Source organism: Anolis carolinensis, chromosome 3, assembly GCF_035594765.1.
Source record: "Anolis carolinensis isolate JA03-04 chromosome 3, rAnoCar3.1.pri, whole genome shotgun sequence".
Lineage (NCBI taxonomy): Eukaryota > Metazoa > Chordata > Lepidosauria > Squamata > Dactyloidae > Anolis > Anolis carolinensis.
In genome coordinates this window covers 34,153,383-34,177,476 of record NC_085843.1, presented here as the reverse complement: position 1 = coordinate 34,177,476, position 24,094 = coordinate 34,153,383, and the positions used below count along the sequence as shown (strand labels likewise).

Sequence of the window (24,094 nt, the reverse complement as noted above, 5' to 3'; positions counted from 1 at the left end):
CGCAAATAACAGCACCCCTTACTGAACTTTTAAAAACAAAAGGGAAAGGGGAGACAGCAAAAGTGAAAGCTCCTGGCGCCAAACTGAGTTGGACGCCAGAATGCCAAAAGGCATTTGAAACCCTAAAAGGATGCTTCACAGAAGAACCCATCTTAAAACACCCCGATATCAAGAGCCCTTTCATAATCCATTGCGATGCTTCAGACTGTGCATACGGGGCAGTACTATTGCAAAAGGATCAAAATGGGAACTTAAAACCTTGTGGATATTTGTCCCGGAAGTTCAGTGAAACTGAAAAATGTTGGCCCATATGGGAAAAAGAGGCATTAGCCATATTAAAAGCCTTAGAATGCTGGCGACACTTCCTCGAAGGGAGCGGAATCCCATTTGAAATTTGGTCTGACCATAAGAACCTCCAGTATTTAAAATCTCCTCGAAAATTGTCCCCCAAACAAATTAGATGGGCACAATACTTCAGCAGGTTTGATTTCCAATTAAAGTTTTTCCAAGGGAAGCAGAATGTCTTGGCAGATGCTCTTTCACGCATGCCTCAACACGAAGGCATGACCACAGCAAAAGAGGGAACAATATTCTCTGATAAACAATGGGGCTTAGCTGTCAGGACAAGAGCGCAAACCCAAAAAGAGAACACTGCTATTATTGAACTCGATGGGGAAAATAGTTGGGGAAAAGAACTGAAACAGTCTTATGAAGGAGATCAGTGGATCGCATCCAACGCAGAAAAGGGGGGATTTTGGTTTGTGAACAAGAAACTGTATATTCCAGCAATATTAAGGATTAAGATTTTGCATCGTTTTCACAATAACCAGAGCGCTGGTCATACAGGAATTACAAAAACAACAAAGGCAATAGCAAAACATTGTTGGTGGCCAGGAATGAGGAAGGACATAAAGAATCATGTTGTTCAATGTGATGATTGTGCCAGAAATAAATCGAGAGGAGGGAAGCCAATGGGATTATTACAAACAGTAGCGGAACCTACCAGACCTTGGGAATGTGTAGCTATGGACTTTGTGGGGGAACTGCCGGTTAGCAAAGGACATCGTTATATTTGGACAGTATTAGACCTGTTTTCTAAACAGGCCCACTTTATAGCACTGACGAAATTACCATCGGCAGAGAAACTAGCTGAATTATACATAAACCATATTTACAAACTTCATGGATGTCCCAGTAGAGTGGTCAGTGACAGAGGGGTTCAATTCACAGCAAAATTTTGGGAAAAATTCTTGGAAATGCTAGGAGCAGAAAGGAGTCTAAGTTCTGCTTTTCACCCCATGACAAACGGGGCAGTAGAACGTACTCAACAGACGCTTGGGCAGTTCCTTCGAATGTACTCTAACATGAGACAAAATGACTGGTCTAGGTGGCTGGCTTTTGCGGAACTAGCTTTTAATTCAACTATACATTCAGCAACAAATAAAACTCCCTTTGAAGTAGTTTACGGGTATGAAATACAACCTCTGCCCCAGTTGCCAAGATGGACAGAGAATGAAGAAACAGGGGCAGGGAAATGGAAAACTCAAATGCTAGAATGCTGGAGTCAAGTGACTGCATCCTTAAAGGAAGCACACAAAAAGTATAAAACGTTCGCAGACAGAAAAAGGGTGGAAGGCGATAAATTGGGGAAAGGAGATCTAGTGTGGTTAAGTACCCAAAACATCAGATTGGGGCTACCTTCGAGAAAATTGGGCCCCAAATATATTGGACCATTCAGAATACAGGGTGTTATCAATGAAGTAACTTTCCAGTTGGCATTGCCAAAAAGTTTAGGGAAAATACACCCAGTATTCCATCGCAGCTTACTGAAAAAGTATATGGGGACTTTGGACAAAATGGACACATAGCATTATTGTTTGATTTATTTCAGGATTGTGATGAAAGAAGAACCGAAGAGGAGGACGAAGAAAAAGAGGGCGCCATGTCATGGAACCAAGTTCCAGGGCTGAATTTCCAAGCCCTGGACTTGGAGTCATAACATAAATAACCCTGAAAGCACCTGGCGGGAGAAGATATAATGAGCCTGGGAACTCAGGGTTGAAAGTATAAACAATCATAATTGGTATAGTGTGTGGGAATAGTAGAAATGTGAGACAAAGGGGTGGGGTTTGATGATGATATTTGCGTGTGGTGTTACGTTGCATCAGAGGTGATAAAAATGAATGTATGTAAACATTAGGTCATTCTCGACTTTTCCAAAGTCATGTATTCTTCAATAAAGATTGGATTTGAGAGCAGCTATCTCTGATCTGCGTTCAGACTGGTCCTTTGAAGTAAGCACGACAGCTCTGTATCGGTTAAAACAGGGAAAGGGGTCTGTTTTGGATTATTTAAATAAGTTTAACTCTTTTCGTCATCAACTAGACTGGGGGGAGAACGCGTTTATGCTTTTGTTTATTGCTGGCTTGAATGATTATCTCCAGGATGAATTGGCGCGTTTAGAGCCGGCAGAAAACTGGGACGCTTTGGTGGCTAAAGTTTTGCGTTTAGACGCCCGGTTCGAATCTCGCAAACAGTCTAGAGCAATGTATGTGCCATCTGTATCTGCGCCTAGGGCACCTGTGGCAAAGGGAGAGGAGCCAATGGAACTCGGGGTGTTTAGAAAGTTGTCAACGGCAGAAAAAGACCGTAGAAGGCAATTGGGATTATGTTTGTACTGCGGGACTGCTGGGCATTTTGCTAAAAATTGTAATGTTAAGCCTTCTCAGCTTTCGGGAAAAGGTCAGCCCTAGTGCGACGTGAGTCCAACGCATTTGGGCTTATAAAGCAGTCACTTGAGGGGAAGAAACATGTTTTTGTACCCATTTCCTTATCTGTTGGGGGAAAAGAACTTGCTTCTACTCTGGCACTGCTGGACTCAGGGGCTACGGTCTCATATGTGGATGTTGGGTTTGCGAGGAAGCATGGGCTTCCTACAGTACGTAAAGTATGCGATATATGGGTGGAAGGAGCGGACGGGAAACTACTGGAGTCTGGGGTGGTTAATCGTGAAACCTCAGAATTAACATGGGAGGTACAAGGGGTCACTGGAAAGTTTGTATGGGACATTACACGGTTGCCACGATACAATGTAATTCTGGGAATGGATTGGTTAACTTTAGTAAACCCTCAAGTGGATTGGGTGAAGCGTACTTTAGCTTTTAGAAGGCAAGGATGTTTTGCTTTAAATTCCTCTCAGAGTGACATGGAGGGTGTACCGGTGGAATATAGGGAATTTCAAGATGTGTTTTGTAAGAAGGAAGCGGATAAGTTGCCGCCTCATAGGCCATACGATTGCGCAATTAGATTAATAGAGGGCGCCAAGTTACCAGCAGGAAGGTTGTACGCTTTAACGGTGCCAGAAAGACAAGCCTTGAGGGAATTTCTTGACGAGAACCAAGCCAAAGGGTTTATTCGCCCGTCTAGCTCCCCAACTTCTGCACCTGTGTTCTTTGTGGCTAAAAAGACAGGGGAGCTTAGACTAGTATGCGATTACCGGGTTCTAACACACCATTCGTGATAGATACCCGTTACCTTTGATTTCGGAATTATTATCGAGAGTGCAAGGAGCGAAGATCTTTACTAAACTTGATTTACGGGGGGCATATAACTTGATTAGAATACGGGAAGGTGACGAATGGAAGACGGCATTTAACACGTGTTTCGGATGTCACGAGTTCCATGTAATGCCTTTCGGATTATGCAATGCACCTGCTGTCTTCCAAAGATTCATAAATGATGTATTTAGGGACTTAATTGATCAATTTGTAGTGGTTTATTTGGACGATATATTAATTTTCTCTAAGGATTAAAAGGAACATCAGCAGCATGTGAGGCAGGTATTACTACGTCTACGAGGTAATGGGCTTTTTGCTAAGGCTTCCAAATGTGTATTTCATGTGTCTGAAGTTGAGTTCCTGGGACATGTAGTTTCGGGAAAGGAACTAAAAATGGACCCGCACAAAGTTGACGCGGTCAACTCGTGGCAAGAACTCAAGTCTAAAAAAGATGTACAGCGATTCTTGGGTTTCGCTAACTATTATCGAGAGTTCATCCCAAACTTTGCCAAACTTACTGTACCTTTAACACAACTCTTACGTAAGAAGCAGCCGTTTGTATGGGGACGGGAGGCTCACGAAGCGTTTCTACAGTTGAAATCTAGTTTCCAAGCTGACAATATACTAATCCATCCAGACATTGATAAACCGTTTATAGTAGAAGCAGACGCTTCTAGTTATGCGTTGGGGGCTGTATTATCTCAAAGGGATTCATCAGGGACTTTGCGTCCCTGTGGATTTTACTCTAGACAACTAACACCTTTTGAACAAAATTACACCATCTGGGAAAAGGAGTTGTTGGCTATCAAGGTGGCGTTTGAGGTGTGGCGGCACTGGTTAGAGGGCGCACGTCATCAAATTGTGGTCAGATCTGACCACAAGAATTTAGAACATTTACAAACTGCCAAGAAATTGAATCAACGTCAGATTCGATGGGCCTTGTTTTTCTCTAGGTTCAACTTTAAGGTTCAGTTTGTGGAGGGGAAGGTAAACCTACGGGCGGATGCATTATCTCGTAAGCCTGAATTTAAGACCTGCGAGCAGACAGTGTGTCAGACAGTATTGCCTACTGCCTCTTTATGCGTGGTAGAAAATGAGGCTGGTTTACATGCTCAAATCCTAGAGGCTCAGAGGAACGATAACTGGACGCAAGAGCAACTCATATTACTCTCAGTAGGAACTCGTACGGTGTTGCCTCATTTACAGGAACAGGAGAGAGTATTGGTACGTAATGGACAGGTTTATGTACCAGCGGGTGCTCTCAGGTTGGAAGTCATTAGGGCAAATCATGACGAACCGATGGCTGGGCATTTTGGCAGGTTTAAGACTGTACAACTCATTACTAGAAACTATTGGTGGCCTAAAATGCGACAAGACATACTCCGTTTTTGTGATAGCTGTGCAGTATGTCAACAGAGTAAGACGCCTGTCGGGTGCCCTAGGGGATTGCTATCTTCTTTGCCCGTTCCTGAGAGACCATGGCAGATTATTTCCATGGATTTCATTTCTGATTTGCCTAGATCTGGGGGTTATACATGTATTTGGGTGGTGGTGGATCTATTTTCTAAAATGGCTCATTTTATACCTTGTTCAACAATTCCAACGGCTCCTACATTGGCTTTACTTTTTACCAAGCATATTTTCCGTTTGCATGGGGCTCCTGAGGTTATTATTTCTGATAGAGCTCCTCAATTTGTGTCTCGTTTTTGGAGGCACTTCCATGAGTGTTTGGCAACCAAATTGAATGTTTCCTCTGCTTTTCACCCTCAAACGGATGGACAATCTGAGAGGGTTAATGGGTTGTTGGAGCAGTATTTGCGTTGTTTCTGTTTAGAACAACCAAGTGCTTGGGTTAAATGGTTGTCGGTGGCTGAGTTTGCTTATAATAACGCTGTGCATACATCTAGTCAACACACGCCATTTGAGTTAACTTATGGCTTTCATCCACGGGGAGGGGTGGCGCCGTCGACTAATGTGGTTTCCTCTGATCCGGTGTACCGTTCTTCTGAAATGGCTGCCTTACATGATGTTGCTCGTCGTTTGTTATTAGAAGCTAAGGCAGCTCAAAAGACTCAAGCCGACCGCCATAGACAAGCCGGGGAGGAGTTGGAGGAAGGGGATCTGGTTTGGTTATCCTCTAAATATATTAAACATACTGGGGGAAAGTTTGCGCCACGGTACTTGGGACCTTTCCCTATTGTTAAAAAGATTTCTTCTGTGGCATTTAGATTGCGCTTGCCATCTTATTTTAAGATCCACCCTGTCTTTCATCGTTCTTTATTGAAGTTAGATACCTCTGGGCGTCGTAACACTGTAGTTGAGGAGATCACTGCTGTATCTTCTCCTGTGGAGGAGGAGGCCTTTGTGAGAGGGGATAGTGTTATGGTTGAGCCTTCTGGCTCCGATACTAGGAGACGAGGTCGTAAGACTCCTCGAGAGTCAGACTCTTTTGAGGAGCGTGAAAGGAAGCGGCTCCGGGACTTATTTGCAGAACCAACTGACGAAGACTCCTTTGAGGGGTTTACCGAGGGAATGGAGGAAGAGATGGTTAGCTCAGAGGAGGATGACATGGAATGGACTCGTGTGAGGGAGGATTTGGGTGTTCCTGGTAATGATAGCATGGGAGGCGACTGGCGGGTTGCAGGATCAGACCCGTGGACGGGCTGGAGGGATGGAACAGGGTCCACAGCTGGGGATGCTGTGGGGCGTAGTCAAAGGTGTGTTAGTTCTGATGAGGATGATGATGAGGAGGCACCTGGAATTAGGATAGCAGCTGACAGCGATGAGGAGTTATGAACTGGCATAAAATGGGGTTTAGAACCAATGGCTAATTGCGTTGGGCAAGGTAATCTGGACGAATGCTTGGGCTCTTGTTGGGGACTTCCTGAAGACGGGTGTGATTCGTTTGCTGTATACGTAAGTTACCAAGGACACTGGGCATAGACGGCGGGAGGAACTGTGTGGGCTTTTCCTGTGCAACTTGTGTTTAATCTTAATAGCTTGGACCTCCGTCGTCTTTTTGACGGACATTATTGCCAACTCTGGACTGACGCTGGACTGACTGACTGACTACGACTCTGGACTAACCCTTCTGTGGCTATCGGTGGAACTTGTGGAACCTAGACGTCTGCATTTGGCTTTTCGACCTCGGACCGGATTGGGACCTCGCTGACCGTCGTTATCCTGATTAAAGTGCCTGGACCTGGTTTTCGCCCGTTGCACGGAGGAGCAACAGCCCGAGTTACTTCTGTAGCTCTTGAGCAGCAGAGGGGAATCTGCTGCGAGGTTTTGTGTTCATTTTGACCCTTTGTTAACCAGTTTTTGTTTGTTTAATTGCCAGGCTGAAGTAAGCACCTTTGTTTTAATCCGGATTAAACTTCTGTTTAATCCGGTTTATTCTTTTGAACTATCTAGACTTAAACGAAGTTATTTTTGTTACTTTTCACACTGAAGACAAGTGTTTGCCTAGTCTTTTGTTTCCTACGGGCAATTTTTAGTTCTGTAACCTCAATAAACTGTGTTGTATTCTTCTTGGAGCGTTCTGTCTTTGACATGACTCCTTTGATTGTTCTCTGGGATCATCTAAACCTCTCTGCTCTTCATGCATTTACTTTGTATGCTCTGGATTATGTGGGTTAATCTTGGGAGGATTAGCTGGAATTTACTAGAGGAAGACAGTTGGATTTGAAAGTTTACCGGTCTGTTCTAAGTCTTTGAATGGCAGTAGAAACTGTTGAAAAAAATTGGCCACATAAATGTTAGCAAACAAAAATTGGAAACAAGTCAGTTTGCAGGCTAGTAAAAAGTTACCAAAATGTGTACTCCCAAATCAGTATTCAAGTTAGAATGCAGTTATGCTTTAGTAGCTTCTCAGAATATTGTGACACAGTTTTTCAAACAAAGATGAATACAACATGTGCAGATTGGTGGCATTTTTTTTACATAGCAAACATGTATGTTCGGAAACATTTTGAGCGATCATTATCAGCATCAGCATCTCTTACCTGCCTTTCCCTATGGATTGGTATGGGAAACAGCAGACTAAAATATAGCAATAAATAGATACATAACACAATTAAAACATGAACATTAATTAAAATAGATAATCAATTAAAAACAAAACTTAAAAGCATACATATGAGATTCATCATTTTGAAAGTTGTAATTTAAAAACCATCTGAATAGGCTTCAATGCATATATTAAGAAAATTTGACTGGAAATGTAACACTTTAAACCTTTGTGTGAAATCTTTGGAAGAAAGCCCTTTAGTTCGCTAACCATGCTGTTGGGAATATGCTGTTGTAGTCAGCCTCAGTTAGCCTTTGATCTTGGCTTCCTACTTCATCTGTGACCCTTCTTCAGTGCTGAATGTTTTGGGTTCTTCCATCAGATTTACTCCAAAGAAACCATTAGAAGATTAAGTGTCAATGGCTGTAATGTCTCTGGAATGTATATTCATGTCTCCAGTCTGGCTAATCAATTCCCCTTACTTACCTTAAGGTCCTTGGATATTTATGCGCCTTTCAAGGTTGAATGCAAGAGTGTATTGTCTAGGATAAGGGGGAGGGGGAGGAGAAGTAGCCAACACCCACTGAGTTTGAGATTCATTGTCCCCATTCCCATCCTTGATCTAGATCATCTTCTCTCCTTCATGCTCTGTCTGAATCTTCTGACCGAGCTGCTCAAGAAAGGCTGCTCAAGAGAAGCCCACAGAGAATGTTATTTTCATAGTAGTGTGTCAGAAGGTGAGATTCTCTACTCATACCCTAGAGTTACTCTGAAGGCTGCTCACAGTCTCATGTGACCTTAAACTGCTTGCCTGGAAGGTAGCCTTTTTTTTTTTTTTTGGTAACCATTATGTCTGCCAGATATGCAGGAGAACTATGTTCTCCAAGAGTCGGTTCTCCATACTTTTATTTTCATACATCTATAGTGGTTCTTCACCTCAATATATCATTCCTGTCCAACCTAGTTTCTCCCTTCCACCTTTATCAGAATATTGTATCACCTTCTCTAAGGTGGAATCCTGCTTCTAACTTGGAGGACTCCCTTCATTCTCTACATTTCTCTAAGTGGACAACTCTCTAACTTTCTACCCTGTGTGCAGCCGTTGCACTTTAAGCATGCTCCCCAGAGGTGTTCCTCTACCAGGCATCTGCAGAGCAGCTGCTCAGTCTCAGCCTTGATGCAAGGTCTAAATCAGGATTTTCTCCACTGCTTGTTGATTTCCCATTTGAGTGAGTTTCAGAGATAACAAAGAAGGAGATTGCTTAACGGTGTGGTTCTTCGCATGGCCTTCTGTGAACTTGTACAATGCAATCCATGCATGGTGCCCTACTCTCCCTAGTTCCTTTACCGCTGCTGCGGTAGCCAGGAAATTGAGGAAATGAATTGAAATCATACTTAGCATGCACTCTGAAGATGGGTGAGACTACTGCCAAAGTGCTCATTTCTCAGGTCTAGAAGGATGATGCAATGCTCAGGTAACACAATTTGTGTGAACTCACAGATGACCACTTGAAGAAATGCAATTACATGTAATCACCCTGTTCTTTTCAAACAGTCAAAGTGTAACATTTTTGAAAGTATACACTGTATACAAGAATCCTATCTGCAAGATTGAAATTAGAAAAGATTTACACCTCTACTACTTAATTTTAACCATTTTAATTATAATGATATACATTTATATTGAATCACACATTTTTTGTTGAAAGTCACAAGCTTTTAAAGTTCATATACAAATATCCAATGTTTTTCTTTGAGATAGCTTTGACAGCAAACATATGTTTTAGACTGAGCTGTACTTAAAGTGTGTAAAACAACTTGGCATCAGCCTGCTTTTATTTTCAATGAGCAGCTCTGCTAAAAATAATACCAGTACTGAAAAAGCTGATGTTGGTGTCTGGCGTGCTACTCCAGTGGTTACAAATTGAATAATATGTATTCAAAGAAAATAGTATTAGAAATATTGTTAAGCAATCAAAGTCCAGAATGCACAAGTCATTGCACTTAACATTTTATCTGTCCTTTCAAGTACAGTCAGTGGTTTTGCAAGCACACAAACTTTCACTTGGTGGGAAGCTCATGGTCCATTCCCAATGGAGGAGCTGGATGATATGATGCCCACTGTGCAAATGTGGTATCCAGTGTAATTCACCTCCTGTATATTTCTGCTATATCAAATGTGCATAGGAGTTTGGTCAACATATTTGTATTCTTGTCTATGGCAATAGAAATAGAGAGTTAGCAGGGACCTTGGTGTTCGGAAATGTGAGAAATCATATTAGATCTGTCAAGCCAACTAATCAAATTGCCAAGGTAGATGCTGAACCCATATCCATCCACCTACAGGGTCCAGCAGCGAAAAAAATTAAGTTTAATTCTCTTTGTAAAACATATACAATTACTCTTATTTGCAAATCTGTTGTTTTGTGTCTTCAAGTTGACTCTGACTTATGCCAACTCTATCATAACATTTTCTTGGCAAGATTTGTTCAGAAGTTTGTTTTCACCTTCCTCTAAGACTGAAAAAGTGTTAATTGCTCAAGATCACCTATGGCTAAGAAGGGATTTGAAACCAGGTTTCTACTGTTCTAATCTAACATTACAACAACTATACCATTGTACCCACTTATTTATAAATACTCATGCAGAATCAAATATATGGTCTTAAGGAGGAAAGCAAGGGGAAAGAACATGACTGCATGTTACAAAAATTCAGGAAGTGAGTGGGTGTAGTAAAAAAAACAACAATCTGGAAGCTATTCCAAATACACGCTATGCCTAAATGTATATGATGTAACCTGCAAACTGAAAATTAGTGGTATAATCCTGGAGAGGTTGCTAAATCTAGTATTGCAGGGCAAAGAATCCAAAAGTAGAGTATTTCCCACATGTGGCAAAGTAAGATCACAGACTTCCAGGAATTGGAACTGTTTTGTTGTAATAGTAGTAGTAGTAGTAGTAGGAGGAGGAGGAGGAGTAATAGTTGTGACTGCTACCTAAAGTGACTTAGTTGAGATGCAATGAAAAACTGTGATTAATTAATTATCAAGAAATCTTTATTTGTGGCTTATGGAGAGGAGAAGAGGTGCTGTGTTCATACACAAGGCTCATGCAGTGCTTACTGGTGGCTCCTATATCAAGAAATCCACTCTGGGCTTAAGTGTTGAATTTAAAGGAACTATCTGGGGTGTTGAAACTATAGTAGGAGGAACTAGAGTTTAGCATTTTGTATAGCTCCTTCAAAATAGTTTAGACTAGCATGACATCACTGATCTGGATGTCTCCAGCTGCCACTAGACCAGTGGTTCTCAACCAATGGGTCCCCAGGTGTTTTATTTATTTATTTATTTATTTATTTATTTACAGCATTTATATAGAGAAGGAGCCTGTCCCACAACATTCTGAGGAAGCCTATTCCCCTTCTGAACAGCCATTACTGTCAAGATATTCTTCCAAATGTTTAGGTGGAATCTAAACTTGCCACCTCCTCTCTGTGACATCCTTCAAATATTTAAACATGACTGTCACGTCCCCTCTCAGTCTTCATTTCTCCAACTAAAGCATACCCGTCTCTCTAAGTCGTTCCTCATACTAGAAGGCTTTTAGGGCCTTCAAAACAACCTTGAGAATTTATCCTCATGATTTTAAGCTATGCAGGATTTGCTTTGTTTGTTGTATAGTATACTGCATTTCACCACATAATAGTCACACTTTTCCCCCTTTTTGGGGGGGGAAGGGTGTGACGGTTATGTCGTGACAACTATTATGTGGTTAAAAAAACTCTTTGAGGGGCTTTTTTCTCCACATAATAATCCCTTTGAGGGCGCAGCAGGATGGACAGGTGTTTCACCTGCCTGCACAGCCTGCCCTCTTTCCTTGGTGTAGCACCAAAAAGGCAGTTGCACCCTTAACAGGGTGAGTGAACTAACTGTGTGACTATTACCAATTTTGTCTTCCCCAAAAGAAGGCTGCAACTCTTAATGCAGTGGTGACTATTACGCAATGAAATACGGTAATCCGCTTAACAAAGCTTTGTGAAGATGTTGCACTGAATGTTGTGACTCAGTCATTCTTATGGTAGGAACACTGTAACCAATGGGATTTGAATAATTATTAGGATAGATGCACTGTAATCAAGAAGACTTGAATGTTTCTTAGGATAGGCACTCCGTAATCAATGAGGCTTGAATCAAATAGGACTAATGTATATTCAGTGGGTTTCAGCTGGGCTTACTGAAGTCATGATAATAAGTTTACAACATAACAGTGCATACAAAATGCTCACATGATCTTGGTACTGTAAGAACAAATGAAACATGATGTCAAAGACAGAACGCCACAAGATAAAAGATAACAGAGTTTATTGGAGTTACAGAACCAAAAATGCCCGTAAAAGACAAGGGCTAGGCAAACACTGGCCTTAAAAGTAAAAAGAGACAAGAAAAACGTTCAAAAGATAAACCGAATTAAACCGGAGTTTAATTCGGACTAAATCAAAACAGCTTGCTTCAGCCTGGGATTAAACAAACAGAAGCTGGTGAACAAAAGGTTCAAAAGAATGCAACTAATTGGCAGCAGATGCTTCTCTGCTGCCAAAAACTATGTTTGAGTAACTTAGAAGTTACTCCTCCACACAGCAGGCAAATTCCCAATACAAACACAGCAGACGAGGGTTGAAGCAGTCAGCGTAGTCCCAGTCCGTTCCGAAGGTTGTAAGGCAGATGCAGACGTTTGTAGTTCACCAGTTCCAACGACAGACACAGGTAGGAGAATCCGAGGCCGTAGTCAGTTCAGTCCGTAAATCCAGAGTAGCAGATGGCGTCCGTCAAGAAGACGACGGAAGGTCAAAGCTATTAAGATCAAGCAGAGGTTGCACAACAAAACCCCACACAATTCCTCCCGCCGTCTGAGCCCAATGTCCAGGATAACTTACGTAGTCAGCAAACGAATCACACCCGTCTTCAGGAAAACTTCCCACACAGATCCCAAGCGTTCGTCCAGATTACCTTGCCCAACGCAATTTGCTATTGCTCCCAAACCCCATTTTATGCCAGTTACAAGTCCTCATCGCTATCAGCTGTTCTCCTTAGCCCGGGCGTTTCCTCATCACTTTCCTCATCAGAACTGGAACACCTCTGACTACACCCCACAGCATCCCCAGCTGTGGATCCCGTCCCATCCCTCCAGCTTGTCCACGGGTCTAATCCTGAAGGTCCCCAATCGTCTTCCATAGTATCATTGCCAGTGGCACCCAAATCCTCCCTTACCCGAGTCCATTCCATATCATCTTCTTCCGAGCTAACCACCTCTTCCTCCATTCTCTCAGTAAACCCCTCAAAAGAATCTTCGTCAGATGGTTCTGCAAAGATATCTCGCAGCCGCTTCCTTTCTCGCTCCTCGAGAGTATCTGACTCTCGAGGAGTCTTACGCCCACGTCTCCCAGTAGTAGAGCCATGAGGCTCAACCATAACACATGACTTTATGTATGCTTAAATTTAAATAATTTCCCTACATTTGTTCATTGTGCGTGAACTTGATTGTGTGTAGTAGTGTATGAACAGTCCAATATATATAGATCATCGTCTCATACTAAAAAAACACTGTAATGCATGGTGTTCATTATTTAACCCCTCCTTTTCAACTGCCTTTAGGGTAATGACAAAGCATGTCTAGTTGAGGGTTTTTATTTATTTATTTATTTCATATATTTGTATCTTGCCCTTCTCACGCAGAAGGGGACTCAAGGCAGCCTTACAGCAGGCAGCTGGAAACCTTTTCCTTTTATATAGACTGACATGAAGCCCAAAATCTCATATTTTTCTCTTCACAAAAACAGAAATGTATGTATCATGTAATTTATGAATGTAGAAAATATGTTAATTTTGCAGAAAAACATATGGCTGGGTAAGTAGATTGAAAACAATACTTTCATTTGGCATTTAGGTAAAATGCAAGCTTGTTAATAACTACTTCATGATTGTTGTAAACCCCGCCTTTCATGAGTTTCAGCTTTTCCTCACTCCTAAGCACCTAATAGGAGTGTAGTATTAAGCTCATACCATGTTTGGGGCTTCCCATGTGCATCTCTTTGGCCTCTATTGTGGAAAAGAGCTCAAGCTTTTTCTTATTCAGAAGCACTATCCTTATATAGTACTCTTAAAGACTCAGATCCATATTTGATGTTGTGTGCCTTTAAGTCATTCTGACTGATTGTGATCCTAAGGTCAACCAAAGCCACCTCTCTTGTCAGTGGATGACCTTGATTTCATGTGTGTTGGGTTATCTAAGCAATCATGCATGCATTTTCAATGTGGGATGGTTTATGTAGTTAGTTATGTCTGTTGCTTAGTAACCTGAGCCAAGCTGCATTCCAGAGTTGATGACACCATTTAGGGGGTTTTGCATATGAAATGGGAAATGGGAGTATCCTTTCTGGGGACACACAGGAAGTGATGTACAGATGCCTCTTCCTGTCTCTTCCTCTTCGCTCCTGACCATGCCATGCTGGTGTTCCTGTCTGTTAAGAGATATGTAGTTTCCTGAACCGTTTTTCTTTGGAACTAAGATGTTTTTGCCTGTATGACCATCATCATACAAGATTGTGAGTAAACATATTTTTGCTATTTTATTTGATGTCTCTGCTTATTTTATGCGCATGACTTTTTAAAGGGAAAGGGAGGCTGGATATTTTGTCTTATTGTTTAATTTCTTTTTACCTCTGCTCACATAAACCCCTAGTCTTCTGCGTTTTTACTGCTCTGCACTAATATTTAACCATATTGGGATCATAATCTTAACAGGTTATGAAAATATATTCCTATCAATGTGTAACCATGCAAGGGCTCTGTTGCAGCCATTTGATTGATTAGATTCTCTAAGACTTAATTGTGATGTATACCTGTACAAGCTGGGTTTAGAAAAGGCAGAGGAACAAGAGACCAAATTGCCAATATCCGCTGGAAAATGGAGGAAGGCAGGGAGTTTCAGAAAAACGTCTATTTCTGTTTTATTGTCTATTCTAAAGCCTTTGACTATGTGGATCATAATAAATTGTGGCATGTTTAGTGGTATGGGGATACCAAGTCACCTTGTCTGTCTCCTGAGGAATCTGTGTAACGACCAAGTAGCAATAGTCAGAACAGACCACGGAACAACAGACTGGTTCAAGATTGGGAAAGGAGTGCGGCAGGGCTGTATACTCTCACCCTCAGTTGAAGCAACAGTGTTCCCCGTAGTAATCTATGGATGCGAGAGCTGGGCTATAAAGAAGACTGAGTGAAGAAAGATAGACACATTTGAACTGTGATGTTGGATGAAAATTCTGAGTGTGCCTTGGACCGCAAGAAGATCCACCCAGTCCATACTCTAGGAAATAATGCCTGGCTGTTCACTGGAGGGAAGGATAGTAGAGGCAAAGATGAAGTACTTTGGCCACATAATGAGAAGATAGGAAAGCTTAGAGAAAAGAATGATGCTGTGGAAAATGGAAGGAAAAAGGAATAGGGGCGACCAAGGGCATGGTGGATGGATGGTATCCTTGAAGTGACTGGCTTGACCTTGAAGGAGCTGGGGGCGGAGACTGCTGACAGGGAGCTCTGGCGTGGGCTGGTCCATGAGGTCACGAAGAGTTGGAAAAGACTGAACTAATAAACAACAAAAACCTGTTTGTCTGATCATCCATTGAAAGAACCAGTCATTTTCTTAAAGTACATCTGTTCAAGGAGAGACAAGCTTGTAAAAGAGCAAATCATTGAAATCCATCATGATCAATCTTTTTCTTGTGAAAACATATTGCACAGGGTATAAGAAGGAAGTTAGATGCTGAGGAGCTCCTTCCACTAAGGTGCTTTAAATCTGCTCTCTCTTATCATCTTTCCAAGCAGTACTAAAATCCATTTAGATAAAATAAATGGTTCATGTTTTTTAATTTACACAGAATAGATTTGACTTGTAAAAGCAAGAAGGGGGGATCTAATGTTCCCTAAGAAATTGCTTTTAAATTGCCTCTGTCACTTTTCAGATGCAGGGATTGGCAAAAATGAACTAGCCTCAATACCTTTTGTTCCTTGGGGAAACAACTGAGCAACTGAATGATTTTTATGGCACTCTGCAATGCAGACAAACACATCCTTATTTTCTCTCACTCGCTTGCTCACTCGCTCTCTTTTAAGTGAGGCCAAACGACCTTCCTAAGAAATACTGAAGGACCCTTCTGTAGCATTCATCTTGCAGTGTTTCTATTCTAGGCAGGCACAGGACAACCATGAATTGTTTTTGCAGGATTATATGCTGTAAGTGATTGAAGTGGTGCAATTGAAAGCAGGCTGACGGCTTCCAGAATCTCTTTGAGTAACCTTTATTGCAGTCGATATGCATATGGATGTTGCATTGCATAGAATATAACATGAAAAGAAAGCAGCCAGGAACTTGAAAAGTGATTTTGCATTTCATTGATTTCAACCAAACTCTGGCAAATTAGCTTAGCCACATGGTTTTCATTTGTTAATTCACAGTATCAAATTTATTCCACCATCCAGATGTAAGCCTGGATTGCACTGTGCATATTAAAAAAGGAAGCCACTGTTAGGTAAACAAACTAGAGCCTTAATAGGTATTGGTGGCCTGTGTCCAAGTAGAAAGGTGTCTCACCTCAAAATTTCACCCTTGCTTGGTGCATGAGCCAGTTGTGTTGCTATCAAGTACTTGCTGACCATTTATTTATTTATTTATTTTATTTCATTTAATACCCCATTGGGGACTCAAAGCGGTTTAGCAACATAGTAAATGGCGAAGATTCAATATCTCACAACAATATAAAAGAAAGCATTACGAGTCTAAAATCAACACATATAATCATAAGTAAGCTAATTAAAACTATATAAAAATCAGACATACCATAAAACATCAAATTTAAAATTAAGGCCTTTAAAGCATTGCATCAATCCCATGGTTTCCTATAGCTGCTTACATATTGCAATCATTCCTCGAATGCCTGCTTGCACAGCCAGGTTTTGACCTGTTTTCTGAATATCAGGAGGGAGTGGGCCAATCTAATCTCACTGGGGAGGGAGTTCCACAGCCGAGGGGCCACCACTGAGAAGGTCATACAGATTAAAATGTCCTTATCATGACTACTTGACTGAAGAGGCATTAGAAGCAGTGGATTTGCTACTGTGAAGCAGTGAATCTACTTCAGAACTGGATGAAGAGCATGGCATGGAGCAAAGATTTAGACATCACCCTCCTGTATATTGGAAAAGCAAGACTCTATTGTATATCCAGTTCTCTAAGCTGTTTCTCTCTGAGCTTGATTATCTTTTTTTTTTCATCTTGGTTGCCCTTCTCTGAACACATTGCAGCTTAGGCCACTTTCATACTATACAAAGATTGTACAGTGAACTCACGTTAAGTGTCATTGAGTATACTCTGTGGAACTCTGGGATTCATCGTTTGGTGAAACACTAGAACTGTCTGGCACAGTGGTTCTCAACCTGAGGTCCCCAGATGTTTTTGGCCCACACCTCCCAGAAATCTCAGCCAGTTTGCCAGCTGTTAGAATTTCTGGGAATTGAAGGCCAAACACATCTGGGGACCCCAGTCTGAGAACCACGGGTCTAGCAGATACTTATTAATACTCTCTAAATGACAGCTGAAAGGAATAATAGTTTATAACTATAATACTATACACCATATCATCTTCTCTTAGGCAATCCCTCGTAGGCTGAGGATGATGGTCCTCCAGTTGTGGGGTCTTGGGGGTGGGTCCATAGGTGGCTGAAGAGACCTATTCTTGATCCACATGTTCTCCCACAATGAGGACATCGGTTTCCAGGTGGAAGGCGGTCCCGGTCAGGGTTGGCTTGATGCTCCTTCCTCTTGGTACGTTTCTCCCTTAAGCCCTCCATTTGTGCCTCTTCGAACTCTGCAGCACTACTGTTCACAGCTGACCTCCAGTTAGAGTGCTCAAGGGCCAGGGCTTCCTAGTTCTCAGTGTCTATGCCAAAGTTTTATGGTTGGCATTGAGCCCATCTTTAAATCTCTTTTCCTGCCCATCAACATTCTGCTTTCGATTCTTGAGTTGGGAGTAGAGTAACTGCTTTGGGAGATGGTGATCGGGCATTCGGACAACGTGGCCAGTCAAGCGGAGTTGATACCGTAGGAACATTGCCTCAGTGCTGGTGGTCTTTGCTTCTTCCAGCACGCTGACATTTGTCCGCCTGTCTTCCCAAGAGATTTGCAGGATTTTTTGGAGGCAACGCTGATGGAAACACTCCAGGAGTTGAGTGTGATGTCTGTAGACTGTTCACGTTTTGCAGGCGTAGAGCATGGTTGGGAGGACAATGGCTTTATAAACAAGCACCTTGGTATCTCTACGGATGTCCCAATCCTCAAACACTCTCTGCTTCATTCTGAAAAATGCTGTACTCGCAGAGCTCAAGCGGTGTTTTATTTCAGTGTCGATGTTGTCTTTTGTGGAGAGGTGGCTGCCAAGGTAGCGGAAATGGTCAACGTTTTCTAATGTTACACCATTAAGCTTATTCCTGGCATTGCAGAGGGGTTAGCTGGTGCCTGTTGGAAGAGCACTTTGGCTTTCTCAATGTTCAGTGAGAGGCCGAGCTTCTCGTATGCTTCTGCGAAGGTGTTTAGAGTGGCTTATAGGTCGTCTTCTGAATGCGCACAGACTATGTTGTCATCGGCATATTGGAGTTCTATAACAGATGTTGTGGTGACCTTGGTTTTGGCTCTCAGTCTGCTGAGGTTAAATAGCTTGCCATCTGTTCGATACATAATTTCCACTCCGGTGGGAAGCTTCCCATCAACAAGGTAAAGTATAGAGATGAAGATGGAAAATAAGGTAGGGGCAATGACACATTCCTGCTTGACACCTGATTCCACCTTAAATGGGTCACTTTGGGAGCCGTTGCTGTCCAAGACTGTTGCCATCATGTCATCATGGAGGAGCCGCAGGATGTTCACAAATTTGTCAGGGCACCCGATTTTTTTGGAGGATGGTCCAGAGAGCGCTGCGATTCACTGTGTCAAATGCCTTTGCAAGGTCAATGAATGCCATGTACAGAGGTTGATTTTGTTCCCTGCATTTTTCTTGGAGCTGTTGTGCAGTGAAGATCATGTCTACTGTTCCTCTGGAGGGACGGAAGCCATTCTGGGATTCTGGGAGGGTGTCTTCTGAAACAGGGAGAAGGCGGTTTGCAAGGATTCTTGCGAGGATTTTCCCAGCGGAGGTTAAAAGGGAGATACCACGATAGTTCCCGCAGTCTGTTCTATCCCCTTTCTTGAAAAGGGTGATGATGGTGGCATCCTTGAAGTCTGCTGGGATTTTCTCGGTCACCCACACTTTTTCAATGAGCTGGTGGAGTTGTTGTATCAGCTCAGGAATCCCATCAGGTCCATATCATATACCAGTTTAGACCAGGGAATGCAAAAATTAAGTCCTTCCACAAGTTTCAATAAATGTCACCCCTACATACGCATCAGCATTATGTAACTGTTTTATTCAGGACAACCTATCAGTTTGGGTTTAATGAGAAAAATGCCGAGTAGCAAGTGGCATGGCAGTCATCAGGTTTAGTTTGGCACCAAGTCCGTGATGGATGTATAGAAGGGTATTTGGTGTTTTGCTAAAATCCCCTGACTTAAATGCACTCTCCTCCTGTATTTTGTCTCATACCAAGTTTTTATTATGTTAGGAAGAGAGAACTATAGGCAAATTATATGAAGAAAAATTACAGATTTCCCCTTCTTTTAATCTAGTAATTGAGAAATTACTTTTCTGTGATCACAGGTTCTAAATCTCAGGAAGAAAGAAAATTGAATTAATATTTTAATGCTTGGCTGACTGATGCTTATTTTTAACTACTGCTAGTAAAATTATGTGTTACATTTAACATTGTGTACTTGTCAATGAAATGGACATTAGGTACCGAGTTATAAAATATCTGAGCAACTCTGTGTGTGTGTGTGTTGGTCAGAGCCCTTATGTGCTTGTGCTGTGCTTTGTGATTTAAATTGGGCTTTCTGTGGATTAAGTTAGCATACTTCCATATAGCTCAGAAAAAAAATGTTGGTACTCCATGGATTTTGCTATTAAGTTGTCTAAAATGCATTATCTCTATAAATGTTTTCTAATCTGTCAGGTTAAACTCAAACACAGTCTGTATTTTTGTTACATAATTTGTCATAAAGGATTGAGTGATAAGGATGGACACATGTTTGAATTGCACTAAAATGTATTTTCTATTATTGATGTCATTTCAAAAGCACATTGTGTATCTCTGTTACAGTGGTAAATTGAAAAATCACAAGCTGCATTATGAAAAACAAGTCAAACAATTCATCCATATTACTGTGAAAATTAGAGGCAACTACAGATCACATCATGAGCTGCATCACTTGCTTATCACATAGGCCATAACATCTGGTGTGCATGGTGACCAATAAATTATACAGACTCAGCTGACTTGGCACTAATAAAATACAGTGTATGAGTTCCATAACTCTTACGCACTACAGACACCCACATAGTACTGAATTTCACCCACCTCAGGAACTGGATAACAAAAAGGGAGAATGGAACAGGAGGGGAATAAAGAAGGACTGTAGCATGCCACCTTTAAGATTCTGGTTTTAAATTTAGCTTGAGTTTTCATGGATATAAACCCACTTCTTCAGATGCAATGTAGTGATATCTAGCCTCAGGATATAAAGCATAGTTGTGGGATGGAATTTAAAAGCATCAAGAAAGATGGCCTTTGCCCTAAGTTTTCAAAACGCTGTGTAAAGTGATAGAGGTTTTTCATATTTTTACAATAGTCAATGGTCATGTGGAAAGCAATAAATCTTACCAAAAGTCAATTTCCTTTAGTTCAAAACATTATCTGAGAAGATTCCCTTTGTTATGTATACACTAAGGGCTCTTGTAATAATACATGTAGCATGTCATGAACCCATTGCCTTTGTTCCTATCTCTGCTAATGGACTAGAATTTGTGAATCTGATTTAGTTAAGCTGTTTCTCTGTCTACTCTTCTTTTGGAATTTCCTTGTTCAAAGACTGCAGCCTTTAAATCCCATACTGTATGTCTAGTGAGGCTGAAATATTGTGCAACTGAATGTTTGGGCATTTCCACTTCTAATGTCCAATTTGTGTCTATTTATTCTCCTGCATAGAGACCTCCCTGTTTGTAGAATATGCTTCTGGCCCAAGTATAATTAAAATACAAGGTTCAGCATTATTACTTATGCTCATGGGGGAGGAGGTCTAGGAATATATCCCCATAGATAGAAGAATCCTATTGTATTGGAGAGAAGAAACAACAACTAAGGAAAATAATTATTTCTTACAGATGCTGTCTCAAAAGCTGGATAGAGAAAAAGCAGGTAGGTCTGTAACTTTTTAAAATGTGTATTGCCTGTTACTCTTCTATTATTGCCATTCAGTTCTTTTGAAAAGAATGTGGTGTGCATAACAAATGAATATACAGAGTGTTGGACATGCTGAATATGTTAGATATCAATAGAAGACAGAATGCCTTCGTTGTTTGGTATGACAGAACAAAGCAAATGTAAGAGTGTGTGAAAACAGTCCAATATTTCTAGTACATAAACTCAGTTCTACCACATTTTATCAGGCATCTCAAACTGTGGCCCTTTAGTTCTTTGGTCCTCCCAATTCCCAGAAACCCTAGCCAGCTTTTGCAATGGTCAGGAATTTTGGGAGTTGGAAGCTCAAACAGCTGGAGGGCCACAGTTTTGAGGATGCCTGCAACTACACTGTTATAGTGTTATAGTTCCACTTTAACACTGTCACGTAAACATACCATGGAAGTTTGGGATTTGCAGTTTAGGTGGGACATTTCGAAATCTTGGCTAGAGATCCCATGGGCCTCACTAAACTACAAACCTGAGCATTTTACAGAATGTCCTGTTAGAAGCTGGGAGTTTAGCTTCCAAATATAGTGAATCAGGTTCAGAAAAGTTTATATTTATAAGACAGAACAAGAAAAAACAATTATCAAAATAGAAAGTCATAAGAATTGCTGCAAATGAAAATACATGTGCCATCCTAGGATTTTTTTTAAAAAAATTTTTTAACTGCAATGCTTGTAATATCCAAAACTATGCTAATTTTTGTCATTCAAGTTTGAGTTTGTACTTATCTTTTTACTACATTTTGTCTAAAGAACTGGCTTAAACCCTGTGATTTTGCATAGCTTAGAAGATTGTTATCAACGAGTGTTCCTTCTGTTCCACAATTACATTTTGAAACCTTTTCTGAGGGAAGCTGCATAAAACTGAGCAAAAAACAAGTGAGATAATAATCTATTCAGTCAGGGTCAGAACTGATATATGTATACTGACAAAGATGATGAATTGGCAAGTAGATAGTTCAAGCCTAGAAAATTGAAGTCTTAATTGGTAATTCTTTGCTGTCCCACTTCTACAGCTATGTCAACAAAGTGTTACTGTTTTTAATAATAAATCACCACTTTCTACATAAACATCTCACCTGCTATTTTTGTGCACACTGACTTTTAGCTACTAAATATAATAAGTGTGCCTTCAATATACTTACAGATGGAATATATATTCATGCTATTTTGAAGCAAGACCTTTTTTCTCCAAATGAATCATTTTGATTTAATCATAGTTTTTTATCTAGCTCTTTCATCAGCTATCTTCTCTGATTGTAGCACTGGTTTTACACTTTGCCCTGTCTTGGAATACTCAAGAAAAATAATATTGTATGAATTATCACATTGATAAAGAATTAGATTCCAAGCTTTTTCAAAGGCTTTCTATATTTTGGCTTAATTACCCTGCTATTATGATACCTATCCTGTTCTTGGTTAAGTTAAGCAAGATAATCATCATGTTTTAGACCTAAATTATGTGTTACTACAGAGATTGTTAATGTATAGACCATGTTCCATTACTGGATATGAAACAAGGCATGCAAAGAGATCCAAGAAAGTGTAGGACTAAGATGTAGCCCTTCTGGGTGGCTTCACCAACTCTTGGCAAAGAAGCCTACCCCCCCCCCCCCCCAACTCATTCATAATAGATTTTCAGTCTTAAAGGTAGCAAATTGCAATTTCTAAAAAAGAAGAAGAAACTGAAGAATAGTTTGGGCTTTTTCCTGATGAAAACTCAATCATTAGTGGTTTTAGGATGGATTAGGAAAGTTTTATTCTATTCTAATGCCACTGGATACAGCAATCTACAGATCAATGCACACCACAGAAAAAGGCCAACATTCAATTGTGAGACTGAAACTATTAGAATCAAGATGGCCAATGACCATTTCAAGAAGTTTGAAAAATACTGTATTGCAAGGCAAGTGTTAGATAGCATCCATGCATTCCATCATTACGCTACATACACCATATCATTCCACATATCAATTTTTGTATCCCGCAGATATTGAAGAAAAGAAAATGGAGAAGTCTTAGGCATAGTAGTGTTACATCTTTTATGAATTTTACTGGGGACACACATTGGCAATGGCAATGTCTTCTTCATAACCTACAGTCTCATCACACTAGAGCATGGATCCACTTTAAATCCAGTTTCTGCCTCCTGCAGGATTCTGGGGTTTGTAGTTTAGTGAAGCTCAGGACCTGTCAGGCTGAGTTGTTTAAATGACCCTCCCTAAACGACAAACCCCAGAATTCTTCGTGAGACAGAAACTGGATTTAAAGTGGATCCATGCCCTAGTGTGATGAGGTCCTGGACTTTGAGCCTCAGTGCTATGTGGTTGTTCTTTGAATACCAAGAGTCTTGTTTAATGGGAAACTATTAGCATAGTCACCCACCATCATCTCCTAGGTCCTATGGGACCCTCTCCAATGTAATGTTATCCTGTTGATACTGCATTCATGCAATGAAACTAGTAGCATGTATTTTCATCTGCTTAGCATACTGCCTCCAATGTGACTTGGCATGTAGATATGAAAAGACAGCCACATAATTCTCTGAGGGATATAAATGCTACCTATATTGATTGTTAAATAGTTCAGGTTACTTATTACAGTGCCCACAGTTAAGTTTTCAGTGGAAGTACCCTCACTCTCCATTTGCGAGTTAATGAGCATTTGATGGCCATACCATAGTATATATTGTTCTTGTGTACAAATGAGTCTGCACTGGATTTATATGCTTATTCTATAGTCCTTTATTAGAGGATACTACTTTTTCTCCACTCTATCTAGAATTCTGTATGAAGTGCATGTGCTATTTATGAGCTAAGATGTGACAGGAAGCTCTGTTCCCAGAAATCTTGTGCTGCCTTTTGGATGGAACATTGGTGCCTCATCCAGCTGAGGCTATTTCTCCAGTAAGGGCTGGTTGTTTTAGACTCCAGATGTCTTATGTCCTTTCTTCTCTAGATGATCATTCACATTTCACTTATTTCAACCCTATGGAATTTGAAAGCTCTTCTGCTCATTCTCCTGAAGGGTATCCTAGACTTCTGCCAAAAAATCATGCTGCCCTGTTTCACAGTGAGAAGT

The 24,094-nt window shown here is 41.0% G+C and overlaps 1 protein-coding gene across 1 annotated transcript in view; it reads left to right on the top strand.

Annotated features, from left to right (window-relative positions):
- Positions 1-24,094, top strand: part of stard13 (StAR related lipid transfer domain containing 13) — a 272,259-nt gene that overhangs the window by 51,464 nt on the left and 196,701 nt on the right. The window contains exon 4 of the mRNA XM_062974708.1: positions 20,930-20,963. Coding sequence (XP_062830778.1) covers positions 20,930-20,963 — 34 coding nt within the window. The remainder of the gene's footprint in view (positions 1-20,929; positions 20,964-24,094) is intronic.